General features: G+C 43.9%; 1 protein-coding gene across 2 annotated transcripts in view; it reads right to left on the bottom strand.

The window, feature by feature from the left end:
- Positions 1–15,064, bottom strand: part of MERTK (MER proto-oncogene, tyrosine kinase) — a 374,986-nt gene that overhangs the window by 53,199 nt on the left and 306,723 nt on the right. The window contains exons 10-13 of one of the 2 annotated variants that reach the window (XM_085612117.1): positions 13,058–13,211; positions 11,179–11,267; positions 10,313–10,408; positions 6,971–7,051 (exon numbers count right to left, since the gene is read on the bottom strand). In XM_085612117.1, the coding sequence (XP_085468243.1) occupies positions 6,971–7,051; positions 10,313–10,408; positions 11,179–11,267; positions 13,058–13,211 (420 nt within the window). The remainder of the gene's footprint in view (positions 1–6,970; positions 7,052–10,312; positions 10,409–11,178; positions 11,268–13,057; positions 13,212–15,064) is intronic. The other variant, XM_085612118.1, reaches the window with a different exon arrangement.

Here is a 15,064-nt window from a genome sequence, read left to right as displayed (position 1 = left end):
GCGGGCGCGCCTCCCCAGCAGACGCGGAGTTACCTTGAGACAGCGCCTGGCCTTCGGAATCCATTAGGAACTTGTTGTCCATTAGGGAGTGAGACCAGCGGGCTGTGGGGAGCGGAAGAGCAAGGCTTCCGCCAGCGGAGGAGACCCACCAGCAGGGTAGTCCTTGGGGGAGATGGTCAAGGGGGTGTGCCCTGTGTTTCGCCCTCCCCTACTTGAAGAGATCTCCTTGCCAGCGCGGTGAGCCCCGTCTGTCCCAACCACGAGGGAACTCTGCTCCTGGCTCTGCTGAACTTCCCCAACGGAGGACACCCTGAATACACAGTAAACTGGGCATAAAAAGAAGGGGGGAGAGCCCAGGAGAGCACGCAGTTATGGACGGTTGATGTCCTGTCATACCCGATTGCCGGTCCCTGGGAAAGCCAGGTTCTAGGTTAATTAAACGGGTACACTGACATAATCACACGTGAGACTGAAGTCTACGTACTAAGAATCTTAAGTATAGTGTTGGAAATAGCAGTTTAATCTCTAGTAACAGCCAGAGTTCATGTACAATGCCTAAATGTAATGCATTAATGTCTAGTGCTAAAGTAATTTACATGTACACTGCCTAGAGGTCACCGATTGTTTGCCAGTAACAGAGTGAATCTCCCGCTTAGTTCCTTAATTGTAATAGTTTGATTATTTGCGACAGCGTAAGGTCCAAGAAGTATAGCGGTTAGGGAAACCATCTGTCAGAAGAGCATTGTGTAGTCTAAATAACCAGCTGAAATTCAGAGAGATGTAAATGTTATGGGGAGTGCTTCTGTGAGGATTTAAAGTGGCGGTCCAGAGTCAAGGTGCTGGGTTGTAACAGCAGAGGGGGTGTAGGTATCTGCTATACTGAAGTAACAGAGGGAATGGTACTGTCGATTTAAATGTAATGAAATGTTTTACTCTGAGAGGTAAACCTGATTAACCACGTTTGAGAAGGGAAGATAAAGATTTCTGGTAAACTTTATAATTATTCGGTGTAGCGTCATTTTTCAGTTGTGTATCGCTAGAGTGTGAGTTGGGTGTGATGCAAGCACGATATGCGCTTCTGAGTAAAAGCCTTTCTACCGGAGCCAAGCTACCCCTAGGACGTTAGGTCCAACAATTGCCTTCAAGAAAATGTTTTGTCTCCTTTATATAGTATAGTAAAGCCCTTACTACGTCCAGAATATGAAGGTTTTTTTCTAGTCATGTTTGCGGGTCTTTGAAGAAAACTGCTGTCTGTATGCTTTGGTTCATGTGGAATTTGCTTACTACCTTAGGTAGGAAATGAGGGTTTGTCCTTAGGATAACCCTGTCCTTGTGAATTTGCATGTATGGTTCCTCAATTGTTTATCCCTGTAGTTCACTTAATCTCCATAGAGATGTTATAGCTATAAAGAAGGCATTCTTTATAGTGATGTATCTGATTTCTGCTTTGTGCATGGGCTCAAATGGTTCTGTCATTAGTTGTGTTAGGACTGTGTTTAAGCTCCACATTGGGGCTGCAGCCTTTCTTGGGTGTGCAAACCTCTTGGACCCTCCCAGGAATCATTTGATGACTGGTGCTGTGAGGAAACTTTTAGATGAATATCCCTTGGTGTAGGCGACAATCGCTGCTAGGTGCACCTTGAGCCTTGAGTAGTTTATGTTACTGTCAAGCAAGTGTGTAAGATATATGAGCACTGTTTCCTGTGTGGAAATCGAATTTAGGGTATTGCTTTCTGTACACCATATGGTACACCGTTTCCACTGTGTAGCATTGTCTTGTGGTCTGTTTTCTTGCCTCCTTTAGTATTTCCATGTGTTCTTTGCGGTAAGTTCAAATGTCTGAACTCTATGTATTCAGGTGCCAGGCTGCTAGACTGAGTGTCGCTGGTTCTGGGTGAAAAATGTGACCCTTTTGCATCATGAAAAGGTCCTTGTCTGCCTTGAATTTGATCATCTGTCCCCTAGACAGTTCGAGTACTAAAATACTGAAATATTTATAGAAATATTTCAGTATTTCAGTATGCTTGAGTACCAGGTTTGTTTTGCCCATTGAGGGGCTATGAGAATTAGATTTGTTCCTGGTTGTCTGGCTTTCAACAGTACCCTTGGTAGTAGAGGAATCGGAGGAAAAGCATATGCAAATGACCAGTTTAGTGACAGGGCTTTCCTTTTTGACTGGAGATGTTGAAACCTGAAGGCGAAGGATTGGCATTTTTTGTTCTCCAAGGTTGCGTATAGGTCTATTTCTGGAGTCCCCCAGAGGTTGAAGACCTGTTTCAGGCTCCGTTGCTTTATCTCCCATTCGTGTGTGCTGCTGTTTCTGTCTGCTGAGTTGATCCGCTTGGTGTTGTCCTACAATGGCAGGTGAATTGTCCGTAGGCTGATTCTCCTTGAATTGGCCCATTTCCATATTTCCTGAGCTAGTTTGCTTAGGCTGATGATTTAATTCCTCCCTTTTTGTTGAGGCAAAACATTGTTGTGGTATTGTCCATCTGAATCAATACTGGCTTCCCTCCTATGTGGGCTTGGAATGCCTTTAGCGCCAGGAACACCATCTTCATCTCTAGGAAGTTGATGTGCTTTATGGAGTCTGCATTGCTCCACTGACCCCGTAACCTCAGACTTCCTGAATGTGCTCACCAACCCTTGTGGGATGCATCTGTTGTGATGGTCACTGAGGAAGTTGGTGATTTGAAATGTCTGCCTAGTGTTATATTCTTGGATGCCCACCATTGTATTTCCGTCTGCACCTTTTCTGTTATGACCACTAGATCCTCCCAACTCCCTGTGGTTTGTGACCAAATGCTGCATAGCCACTCCTGTAGAGGGCGCATGTGGAGGCGTGCATGAGTGATGAGGGGAATGCATGATGCTATCATGCCCATGAGTTTCATGACAGTCCTCACTCTCAGAGACTGACCCTTCTGGTAGAGGTGAGTTTCTTGTCGGATAGCTTGTATTCTCTTCTGGGTCGGGTATGCCCATGTAACCCTGGAGTTTAATCTTGCTCCTATGAAGGTCTTTTCTTGCTCTGGCTTTGTTTATGACTTTTTGTGGTTTATTGAAAAACCCAACTTTTGCAGTTTCGTGATCACCTGATGAAAGTGTGTGTAACATCTTTGCTTTGAATTTGTCTTCACAAGCCAGTCATCTAGGTAGGGATAGACATGGATTCCTCTCCTTCTTAAGGATGCTGCGACCGCTGCCAGGCACTTTGTGAAGACTCCTTGTACTGATTTTATCCCGAAGGGCAGGACCTTGAATTGGTAGGGAGTGTCCTCGTGGAACCTGAGGTATTTCTTGTGAGCTTGGTTCATGGGGATGTGCAGATAGGTGTCCTTTAGATCTATTGCTGCCATGAAATCTCCTTTTTGTAGCTGTGGGATTACTTACTGTAGTGTTGACATTTTGAAATGCTGCATGCGAATGAACTTTTTTATGAATTTGAGGTCTAAGATAGGTCTAAGTGTGAAATCTTGATTTGGTACCAAGAAGTAAGGTGAATAGTTTCCTTTGTTGTGTTCCCTCATTGGTACAGTCTCTATTGCTTGTTTTTGTAGGAGTTTCTTCATCTCCCGTCCTAATTGTAAGAGTTCTGTTCCTTGGAACCTCTTCTTTCTTGGTGGGTTTACTGGGGGTTTGTTTGTTAGTTGTATACAATAGCCATGGCATACCACATTTAAATCCAACTGTCTGTGGTGATGTTTTCCCATTGAAGTAGGTGGTGCACTATTCTACCTCCCACTGGTAGTGTGTGGAGGTCTTCTGTTGTGGGCAAGTCACTTTGAGTTTGCTCCTCCCCCTCTCGAGGGTTTTCCCCTGGCTCTTCCTCTGCCCCGAAAGGGCTACCTTGGTTGCTGTTGTCAGGCTTGATATCTGGACTGCTGCTTTGATTGCTGTCCGCTGCCCTGTGTTTGATGTTGTTGTTGACCTGTTGAGAAGACTCCCCTTCTTGTGGGTTTTCTGAGGTTAAATCCTCCTCTCTTGAAGGTGCCCCAATGTTGCAGGGCTCCCATAGCCCTGGCTGTCTCATTGTCCTTCTTTATTTCTTGAAGGGATTCATCTACCTCACTTCCAAACAGGTCATCTCTTGTGAAGGGTTTGTTAATTATTGAGGTTTGGACCTCTTCCTTAAAGCCTGAGACTTGGAGCCAGGTGAGCCTTCTTAACGTTGTGCTTCTGCACATTTGTCTGCTGGCTGTATCGGCTGCGTCTAGAGCTGAATTGAGGCAGGTGTTCACTATGTTTCTTCCCTCCTTTATGATGGATTTTGCTTTTTAATTATCCTCTTCTGGGAGCTTGTTCATCAGTTCTTCAATGGTGTCCCATTGTTGGTGGCCATACCTGTTGAGGAGGGCATTAGAGTTTGCTCTGTAGGGATGCCCAACAAGGAAAGCTGTGCAGAGGTCTCTCTACTTCTCCAGTGTCTTCTCAGTCGATGACCGATGTTTTTTTCACTCAAATTCTTTGATCTTTTCGGGGATTCCGTCCAATACTTTTGAGTGTCTCCCTTTGCTTCCCTTGGCGTAAAAAAAAAAAAAATCTGAAGATGGCTACCATGCACAGGAACTTCCGGGGTGCCGTCCGACTTCACACAAGGTATGGACCTAGCACCAAATGATGGTCAACTGCGCCCTAAACCGTAAAAAAATACAAAGACAATTCCGGACCCAAGCACTGGATGGTGGAATAATGCACACCATGTAAATCCAGAAAAGGATTCATGCTGCATAACCTAAGATTACTGTAAGTAAGGGAAAAGGCAAGGGAGCATATTTGAGGGCACCATGGAGGGACCAGTCAGGTCCAATAGAATATATGGGGGAAGGTCATCATTGGATGTAAGCTGTAGAAAGGGAGTAAGAAGAGTCCCATTCTTATGAGATTGGGTGCTTGCGCAGGTGACACAGTTCTTCACAGCGTAGGGTTTCACTGTCTGTTGTCCCCAACTTACGCATTGCTCTGTACCATGCCGCAACTGTTGGTGCAGCAGGAGCCCTCCATTGGAGAGTGAGCATCCTCTTAGCCAACAAGAGTGCCATGCGAGCAAAGTGCGTCCTCACCTTATAGCACTTCTTTCACTTTAATATGTCTAAAGCACAGGCCTTCCATGTGGAAATGCCAGTGAGCACCATGACCTCTCGCATGCCAATAGGTCTCAAGGGCCTGGCACGAGCACAGTATGTGTCGGAGATCCACATCCACAAAATGGCATCGGAGGCAGCAGAGGTCCGCCTTAGGGAAATAGTGGTTGAGTCATGCGGAGGTCAAGTAGCCTCGTGAAGCATGGGGAATTGTATACTTTTAAAATGGGGGTTTCGAGAGACTTGTTGGGGGAACGCAAAGGCTTGTTCCCATTCAATATCAATCAACACCCTCCCCAGGTCATCCCCCCGTTTATTCTGTAAGGTCGCCAGGGAAATGCTAGTGAGGTCTCGCACTGCTCTTAGAGCCATGTGATCAAGTGGTGGCCGGCTCCAAAGATGAGTAGTGTTTAGAGGACAGTGTGGGTCACTGATTCCTCATCCTGGGTGGGACACAGAACCTACCATGTGTTACATATTTGCTGGTAAGTGAGGAATTGTCCTGGTGGGACATCAAAGTAATTTTGGAGTTGGTAAGGATGTGGCCACTGGAAAAAAGATCGCCGACTGTGATCAGTGAACATTCCACCCAGCTGCGCAATTCTACAGCCGAGTACGTGCTAAGGAAGTGTGGGAGGCCTTGCAATGGAAACGCTGGTACATATGGGGAGGCATGATGTGTGAGGAGGTACACCGGGCCAATACATCTCTGAGCCACTATCACCTGCAAGGAACAAGGGGCGTTAGGAAAAGACTTTGGGGAGTAGGAAGGCTCTAATTGCGGTCGGTGTTAAAGCGACCCGGACCATCTAGCCACCCATTGCAATAGGGCTGCCAGATAATAGGCTTCGAAAAAGTGGGCACCAACTGTAGCAGCCCCTTCCGGCTGGCTGCTACAGTTTTTTCAAGGCTATGTGGTGGTGTTTGTTTCCCCAGATGAGATCCCCCATTGACGTATCTAGGTTGTGGAAGAAATCCCGGGGGGAACCATGGGTAGGTTCATAAAGTAGTAGAGGAGCCTGGGCAGGATTATCACTTTTGACAGCGCTATCTTTCCCGTGGTGGCCAGCAGTAAGTGTTTCCAAAATTGAACTTGTGATTTTAATCGCTGTCAAAGCGGTTTGCAGGTTGTCATAGATGAGGTCCATCTGGAGTGATAGAGGCGAATGCCTAGGTATCGAACTGAAGTCTCTCACCAGTGAAGGGGAGTCCCCCAAGGCGTGTTTTCCATCAGGCCGAGTCGAGGCTGAGTGGATGGATGGAGGACTTTGCTCAGTTGACCAAGAGACCCGCTGCTTAGGCGAAGGGACGAGGCATATTGTGTATGGGGGAGAGGTCAAGCCAGACATCTCAAGGCACTTACCAACTCCCATTTGAACCAGTACTTGAAAAAGATAGTCCCAGTTTAGTGCATCAAACGCCTTTTCCAAGTCCAATATCAGGCATGCTACGTGAGGGATCCCATCCTGCATCCTATCTCGGATGTGAAACAAATGCCTGATGTTATGAGAGGTGATCCATCCTGGGATAAACTCATTTTGATCTCTATGAATAAGCTCGAAGAGAATCTGAGGATATCTGTTGGATAACATTTTCCCTAGGCTCTTATAGTCGGTTCCTAGTGGTTAAACATTTCCGTGAAACGGTCAGCTAATTTGGTTAAAAAAAGTGCTGTAGTATTCAATTGGTAATCTAGCAAGGCCTGAGGCTTTGTTTTTAGCCCAATCACAAATGGCTTGCTTGACATCTGCGGTTGTGACAGGCTGGACATGTATGCCGGGTACTTAGTATGTAGGAACACACATGAAGCTTGCAATCTAGGCAGTAAGTACTGCACGCATAGAGGGATGCAGATATGACCATACGAACAACCAGTGAGTACTCACACTTCATCGTTTTAACAGCCACCTTCTGACTTTCTTCATCAGGTAGAGAGAGCTCTCCTTCCACCACCGAGCCAAACTCTCCTAAAGAAGAAATAAAGCCGCATGGGTAAAAAAATCTAAAGGTCACAATGTAGCCGTCGATTTAATATGCACAACTGTCTGAATAGAAGCAAGCACAAGAGAGCAGCAATTCCACAAACACACTTCTTCAGCAACTTCATCAACACCTGGACCAAAACAAACACACTGGCAAGTTCCATTGTTCAAGGTGTTGTTGCAATCTTAAAGAGAAATACACATCCTGAGCCGCATTTACAAAGAAAAGTGGTGCATTTACACCCTTTGACATACTCCTATGCACCAGCGAATGCCTGACCTTTTGGAATTCGCAAGGTATAATTCTACAAAAGGGAAATGAAGCCTGGTGTGCAAGTCAATCCTTGATTTAATATTTTTTTATTCCTGCTCAGGATAAACTTTTTTTTCCTTGGAGAAGTGACTACAACAAAGGGAATGGCTCCAGTCCTTTTCTGGAGTTATTCTCCAACTGTTTCATGGTGCGAAGCGGTTAGAGTGAAGTTTGTGGGCCTTTACAAACTGCCCAGTGAAACCATGCCTTGAATCTCCCACTCCCTACGGTTTTGTGGTGCTTACTTCCTCATTATTGTATGCAGTTATGTTACATTTGCACCAGCCAGATACCCTTTTTAAAATGCCTCTCAATCATTAATGAAGCTGTTACATTCATGGCAGCTTGACTCCTTGAAATACTCGGCCCATTGTGGGTCATAACCAAAATACAAGATATCCTGCAAATTTTAACTTCAACCTAGGCGTGCAGCAGTCTGATGAGCCACAGGCGTGGACATCATGAAATACATTCGCGGGCACCCAAATAGTGATTAAAAAGAATATTTTAAAAACAAGATGATTTTATAAAAATGAAAATAGTGAACCGGAATACAAAAGCGGGAAAAAGGCTCAAATATGCACTTATGATTTTTCATGGACCAATGTCAATGATGCCTCCTCACAGTTTGACAGTTGTGGCAGGTTTATTATGTTCCATCACATTTAACATTTTCCTACGAAACTAATCTCTACTCTTATATAATTTTCCAGATCAAAAACAAAACGATGTTTAACTCAAACTGCATCCAGAGTCTGGAGCTCTTGAGGAATCGCTGACCACATTAGTAGGCAAAGATAGCCATAGATCAATAATTAAAATAAAAAATGTAAGTGGGATTGCCTGGGAAAGTTATATATTTTTATCAATATCTATAGTCCGAATCAAAAGTAGCCAGCTGCATCCAGATGTAATGAAAAGGGTCTCATTTCAGCTCGTGCCGTTAATTCAAATATCTTGAAATTCCTCATTTGGAAGGAAATGATAATTCCTAGATATGCAGTATTAGATGTCCTTTTTTTTTCCAATGAAACATTTGCCTACAAAAAACCTGGTTGAGTAGATCTGCGACAAATGTAGAATTAGGGAGTACCATGCCTAAATCAGTGCAGAATCACTAGTTTTCACATATTACACCCAAATGTTATTTAACCCCACAATTTTAGCTTTCTGGGTCTGGTACTAACGCATCTGGAGTCCTTTGACTCAAAGAATGTGGGCCTTACTGAAAACATATGTTGCTTATTCAAGGGTTTGAAAAGTGTGTCTGATGGAAGAACAGAGGCAGGCGCCCGCTTCAATGACATCACTGTTACATAGTGGTACCAGATGTGCCTGGAGCTATCATGGTGCTTCCTTTTGTTATTGTACTTGGCAGGAGAGGAGGTAAGTTCTCCTTCTCAGACGGAGGAGCCCATTGTACCTTTTGTCATGGTAATCAACTGTGATTTTACGACGATAATAAGATCTTGCCTGATAAGCACTTTGTGAGGATGGGCATGCATATACAAAGAGGTGTGACATTCCACAAAGATAGTTGCTTAAAGAGACCACAGATGATCCTCTATCTGTTTTTATCTTATTAGGCACTACGAGTAATCCTTTTCAGGATGCATAGGTCCTCACCCGCTAAGGTGGCATGCTTCATCATCGGGTCATGCTCCACTTTAAGTTGGGTGTGCAATACCCAATGGGCTCCTTTCAGAGCTCTTTGCCATAGCTCTTTTTATCCTAAGTTCAATGACTAGCTAGCCCAAAGAACAGAACTCATTTCAGGATTGCAGTTGTGTGATAGTTTTAGATTAGGTGATAATACAAAAATTATCTATGGAAAACCTGTGTATTCTTCTTAATATTTGGCTGACTCGATGGTGAGATTAAATGAAAGAAAAGGAAACTAGCAAGACGTAACATATTGTGAGTCCAAGAAACAAGTGGTCGACGTGATTCTTGCCCCTAAGGTCAATGGTGTCTATGGCATTCATCAAGACCTATCTATGAAAACCCTATTCTAAGTCAAAGCCCTACACCGAAGGTATGAGAAGTAATTATGGCTCAGACCTCTTATATGAAGATCTTCACAGAATGTCACACCTTTTTGTTTATACTATTATCTGGGATGACCAAATCAATCCTCTTATTACCTTGATATGTGTAGAAGATTAGCATCCTCCAGAAACAATGTTCCCATACATCATAGCTTGATGTGCAGGTTAAGAAATCAACCAAGCCAGCTGAAGTTGTAAACCGGGACATATATTGCACTTGCCAGAAAATCTGGGTTCTGCTCCATATAAGAGACCATCTAAGTGGACTCAGCCCTCTGGTCTAGTGATAGGGAGGGCATAACGGGCCACAAGAGAATAACTTCAAGCACACTGAAATGGGCTCATGGAAGCTATCCCACCAATAGCTTGTGGGATGAGGAGGGTGTGCTCCTTCTCCACATCCAGCTCATGCAAAAAAATAACTAATAATACATGAATGGGTTTCTTCTAGATTAAGAGGCCGCTTCCATGGTAGCTGACAGACAACCGATCCCAGGCAGAACAGCATTATACACTCTACCACTCCCCTATTCACGTCTGAGTATTTATACACACAGACACATATAAACGACAACCAGACATCAAGTCATCTCAGGCACACAGGGAGGGTAAACAAATCTACAGTCAATCCATAGACTTCACCAGTGAAATCCGAGATGACATCACATCCTAAGGAATTCTTCACCGTCAATGACAGTATGAAAAGGCAGGCAGTTTCTACCGTAGAATTCCTCCACAGAGGGAATTTTCACAGTTCAGTAGTCATACCACACACTTTAGCACTGATCAGCAGATGGGGGGGTCCACATACTTCCCAGTGTGGAAAATGCTTAAGAATCGCAAAGCAGATGTAAGGTCTGACAAATGTCATTCCAAATGTCTTACCTTCACCCAGCACCTTCCCTAGAGTAAGGGCATCTCTGTCAATCATTACATCCCGAAGTTTTTCTTGAAGATCTTCACTTATTCCCAAATTACTCACTGTGAAAAAATATGCATTTATTAACATCTCTAGGACAATGGACACAGATAGGCCACATTCTTTAAGGGTTTTCATGGAAAGCTTGATGAATGTAAGTCACTAGACAATGCATGTAAAGTATTAATCCTAGAACTGGTCTTCACAGTAAAACCCTTCCCTGCTGAAGTTGCCTGACATTCAAATTCATTGCTGAAGTTGCCTGACATTGACATTCAAAGACATTGCTGAAGTTGCCTGACATTGACATTCATAGTCATTGCTGAAGTTGCCTGACATTGACATTCATAGTCATTGCTGAAGTTGCCTGACATTGACATTCAAAGACATTGCTGAAGTTGCCTGACATTGACATTCATAGTCATTGCTGAAGTTGCCTGACATTGACATTCATAGTCATTGCTGAAGTTGCCTGACATTGACATTCAAAGTCATTGCTGAAGTTGCCTGACATTGACATTCATAGTCATTGCTGAAGTTGCCTGACATTGACATTCAAAGACATTGCTGAAGTTGCCTGACATTGACATTCAAAGTCATTGCTGAAGTTGCCTGACATTGACATTCAAAGACATTGCTGAAGTTGCCTGACATTGACATTCAAAGTCATTGCTGAAGTTGCCTGACATTGACATTCAAAGACATTGCTGAAGTTGCCTGACATTCATGACAGAAAGCCCTAAGCATACTCTCTGCTCACAGGTTCTCCCCTTATCTCTCTCATGCCCCATTTTCCAAGGACGACTGCAAGCAAAAGCTAGGAATAACTTACATGTAACTTCGATGGCTTTCCGGCTGTAGGACTGTTTTGCTGTAAAATTCACTACCATGTCCGACTCATTAGCACTGCTAAACGCATACCTACAGAAAGCAAAGACAGAAAAAAATGACCTCTTCCACCGGCTTGTGTTCCCACAGACCTTGTACAGATTAGTCAGAACCCAATACATAAACAAGCATACGCTGAGTCACCTAAAGGCGGAAACACCATGGAGGAATGTAGCGCCACATTCCTGGTGATGTATCACATTTCCCTCACACACGTGCCACTTGTTTCTAAAATTAGATAAAAAATGGCTGCTTTGGTAGCTTGTTCTGTTAGGAGCAGATGGCCAGATGTGATTCAGTCTTCAGAATATGAAACGGAAGCTGCACATGCTGTCCAAAGTACAGCAGTGTTTTGCTTAGTCATAGTGTAGCCTGAGTCTCCCTGTTGATAACAGGATTGTCCCTCAAAGGACCCCAAAGGAAACAACAGCCTTGAAGCCTGACTCACAGATGACTAAAGTAAGTTGAAGTTATTTATATCATGTTAATAATAATGGGTATGCTTGGATAGTACATAAGGTGGTAAGATGACACAGTGAGCTGAACACTCACAGCTAACACCTGATGTGCTCTCGAGGTCACAAGTTTAAATCCTTGCAAGAAACGAAACTTGGCCATCATCATTCCCAGGCCGGTAAATGGAGTACTATTAAATTAGTTAATAGTAAGGCCGGTTATTCATTTAATTTACAGGTTACAAAGCATGCATTTTGATAACTCACTTTCTTAAATGCCAATTTGCTTTCTAGGTCTATGCCAGTTTTGTTTACATTCATCTAAGTCATCACTCTTATACACACTCATATTTATTTCTCATTCTATTACCGAGGGCCCTCTGCCAGCACCACCTGCATCAGCACCATGCTGCATCCAGCCTCTAATCTGATTGGTCTAAACTTGCGGCAGATGTGAGAGAGGCAGAGAGAATCAGGTGACAGCAAAGGGTCCTGGAGAAAGAGATGAGGTCGGATACAGTAGTAGGGATACGAGTGAGGAATTGCTTGTAGAAAAGCAGAGATCATGAAAAGGAAGGAAAGACAGACACAAATGGGCGAGAGGGGACAGAGTCAGCAACAAAAAAAGCGGAGAGGGTACAGAGACAGCCTTAAAACACACACTAAGAAGAAAAGGAGACAACAAAAGAGAGACGAGAGATAGTGAGCCTTGAAGGGATATATAGTAGCGAAAACCCACCCTTCAAGTGCAAAAATGCATCTTCCGGGTCACATGCCTTCCTGATCTCTGCTTTCCCACAAGCAATTTCTCCCTCGTATCCTTACTTCCCTATCCGGCCTCATCTCCTTCTCCAGGACCCTGTGGGGGCTGGCATTGGGCGTGCTGTGGGACGGTGGGGAGGGTCGGGGGAGGGGCACGGTGGGCGGTAGTAAGCTCGGACATACGACGGAATGGAGGAAAGTAATTAAATAAATAATTAAAACTATTTACCTGGCGCACACTGCATCGCTGGCAGGCCCCTGTGTTGCCACCTGATACTCACAGCCTGCTGCTAGATGCGGTTCAGACATCTGCAGCAAGTGACTAAAACCTAACTGCCCCTTCACCACTGTGATTTCTAAAATCATCTAAATGTTCTCACTTCATAAAATGAAATCGTAGTAGTACCAAAGTCATAGTACAAGGAAAATGATTTGGAAGCTACTTTTGTTAATGGAAAACAAAACAAGTTCATACATGACAGTGACTAAAAAAGCTCTTCCTTCAGGTCCCTGAGCAGACCTAAACAACATAAAAATATATTGAATTCACCACACAACAATAAAAAAAATGCCAGACAGGCATTCCCTCGGTTGTCTAGGACTTACCCAAATTTGGTTTCAGTGCACCGCCTTCTGACTAGGAAGGCCACATATACAGTTGCCAGAATGAGGAGCACGCCACAGACAAGCCCAAAGATGATGGAGAGGGAGTCTGTGCGGGCCGATGCTGGGGTGGAAGAAGATTCAAAAGCTATTAAACCTGGTGGAATAGGAGACAATTCAGTTCAATGAGACTGATCATCACAACGAACATTCAAGACAGCTCATCCTGACCTGCGGAGAGTCAAATTCATTGGGTTGGCAGTCAGAGCGTGTGTGCAGAGCTTAATTTATGCCAGTTGTGACAGTGGTGGAGCAAACACTCATTGCTGTGGACCAGACTTATTTGTATCATCAGGCAGCGCAAGAGAGAGAAAGGCAGAAAAGTGACAAAAAGGAAGGAAGAGACAAGAACAGTGACAAAGGAAGACAGCTGAGCTAAAAAGAACCTACAAGAGTAGATAAAGAAACAGGAAGTGTAGGGTGGTGGAAGAAAGAGGCATGAGGTGGAATCAAAGGAAGAAAGGGGCATGATGTGGAATCAAAGGAAGAAAGGGGCATGAGGTGGAATCAAAGGATGAAAGATTCCTGAGGTGAATCAAAGGAAGAAAGAGTCATGAGGTGAATCAAAGGAAGAAAGAGGCATGAGGTGAAATCAATCAAAGAACGAGGCATGAGGTGGAATCAATGGAAGAAAGAGGCCTGAGGTGGAATCAAAGGAAGAAAGAGGCCTGAGGTGGAATTAAAGGAAGAAAGAGGCATGAGGTGGAATCAAAACTAACAGCCTTGTTGTTCGGCAACCCTGGCATTCAGTGGGGGGGGGGGAGGGGGCTTAAGAACGAACTTTGTACCCCAATACTTTATTTTTACCCATCTTTGCTTTCTACCTGTTGTACCCTTTCCTCCCTCTCACAGGCTAATGAATAAAGATATGCCGGAGTCCCCAAATAGGAGTGCTGGTGCCCACCCCCTGCAACCACCTGCACAAATTAAACACTGTTCAGATTCAAAGCATTTAGCCAGGATGGAGTATAGTTTTTGTGTTTGACGTTTGTACAGCACGTACATCACTTTACTGACCTTGAAGACTCAAGAGCTGAAGGACCGCACATGCTGTTTACTACAGTTTATTGTATACGGTCTAACTTTTGTGATGTTGTTTGCAATGTATTAATATGATCTGGATTTTTATTCTATACTTCATAGAATTACAGCAGTAAGAACTCCGAACAAGGTCATAGCAGGTTGACATAAAGGCCATGATGAGGTTATGGCAGTGAGGTGGTGACATCCAGATCAGACACATTTTAAGGATTTCAGGGGCCCTGGACCAAACATAATTTTTGGTCCCCTGCTCGGAACTGTTTTGAATGTATGATCCAATGTCAGCTCTGCCATGCCCTCTGTAGCCAGGTCACTGACAGTGCACAGGCACACGGGTCCAAATTCGAAATGTATTTGCATCTAATATGTAGGGGTAGTGAGGGGCTTTCAATATTATAACACAGCAGCAGCTCACTAATATTATTGCAAGTAATCTTTGTAACCTCCACCCATTTCTCATATGTGAGATCCGGTTTTGATCCCCCCCAAATATTTTTTAAAAACAAACAAAAGTGCAAAATGTCTGTGATAGACTCCCATACATCACCCACATACAAATTAAATGTAAAGAAAAAAAGAATTATTTAATGACTTCAGGGCAAGACTCTGCATAATATAGGTGGCTGTATCGGGGGCCCCTGAAAGGCTGGGGCCCTGGGCTAAGGTCCACTTTGCCCATGCCTTTAAACGTCTCTGATCCCAATGTATATCAAAATATCGAATACAAAATAATCGATCTGCATCACTATCACCGGTAAGGCTTTGATTTGCACAATATCATCAAAGTAAGCACATTTAAGGGAGTGTAGATTTACTAGTATAATTGCACATCTACCTATCTCAATGATATTGTGCTAAATCTAGCAGTTGATATTGTTGCATGTCGATTATTAAAGGTCAATACTAAGG

Source organism: Triturus cristatus, chromosome 6, assembly GCF_964204655.1.
Source record: "Triturus cristatus chromosome 6, aTriCri1.1, whole genome shotgun sequence".
In the NCBI taxonomy this organism is placed as follows: Eukaryota; Metazoa; Chordata; class Amphibia; order Caudata; family Salamandridae; genus Triturus; species Triturus cristatus.
This window is presented reverse-complemented; position numbering and strand designations above follow the sequence as displayed.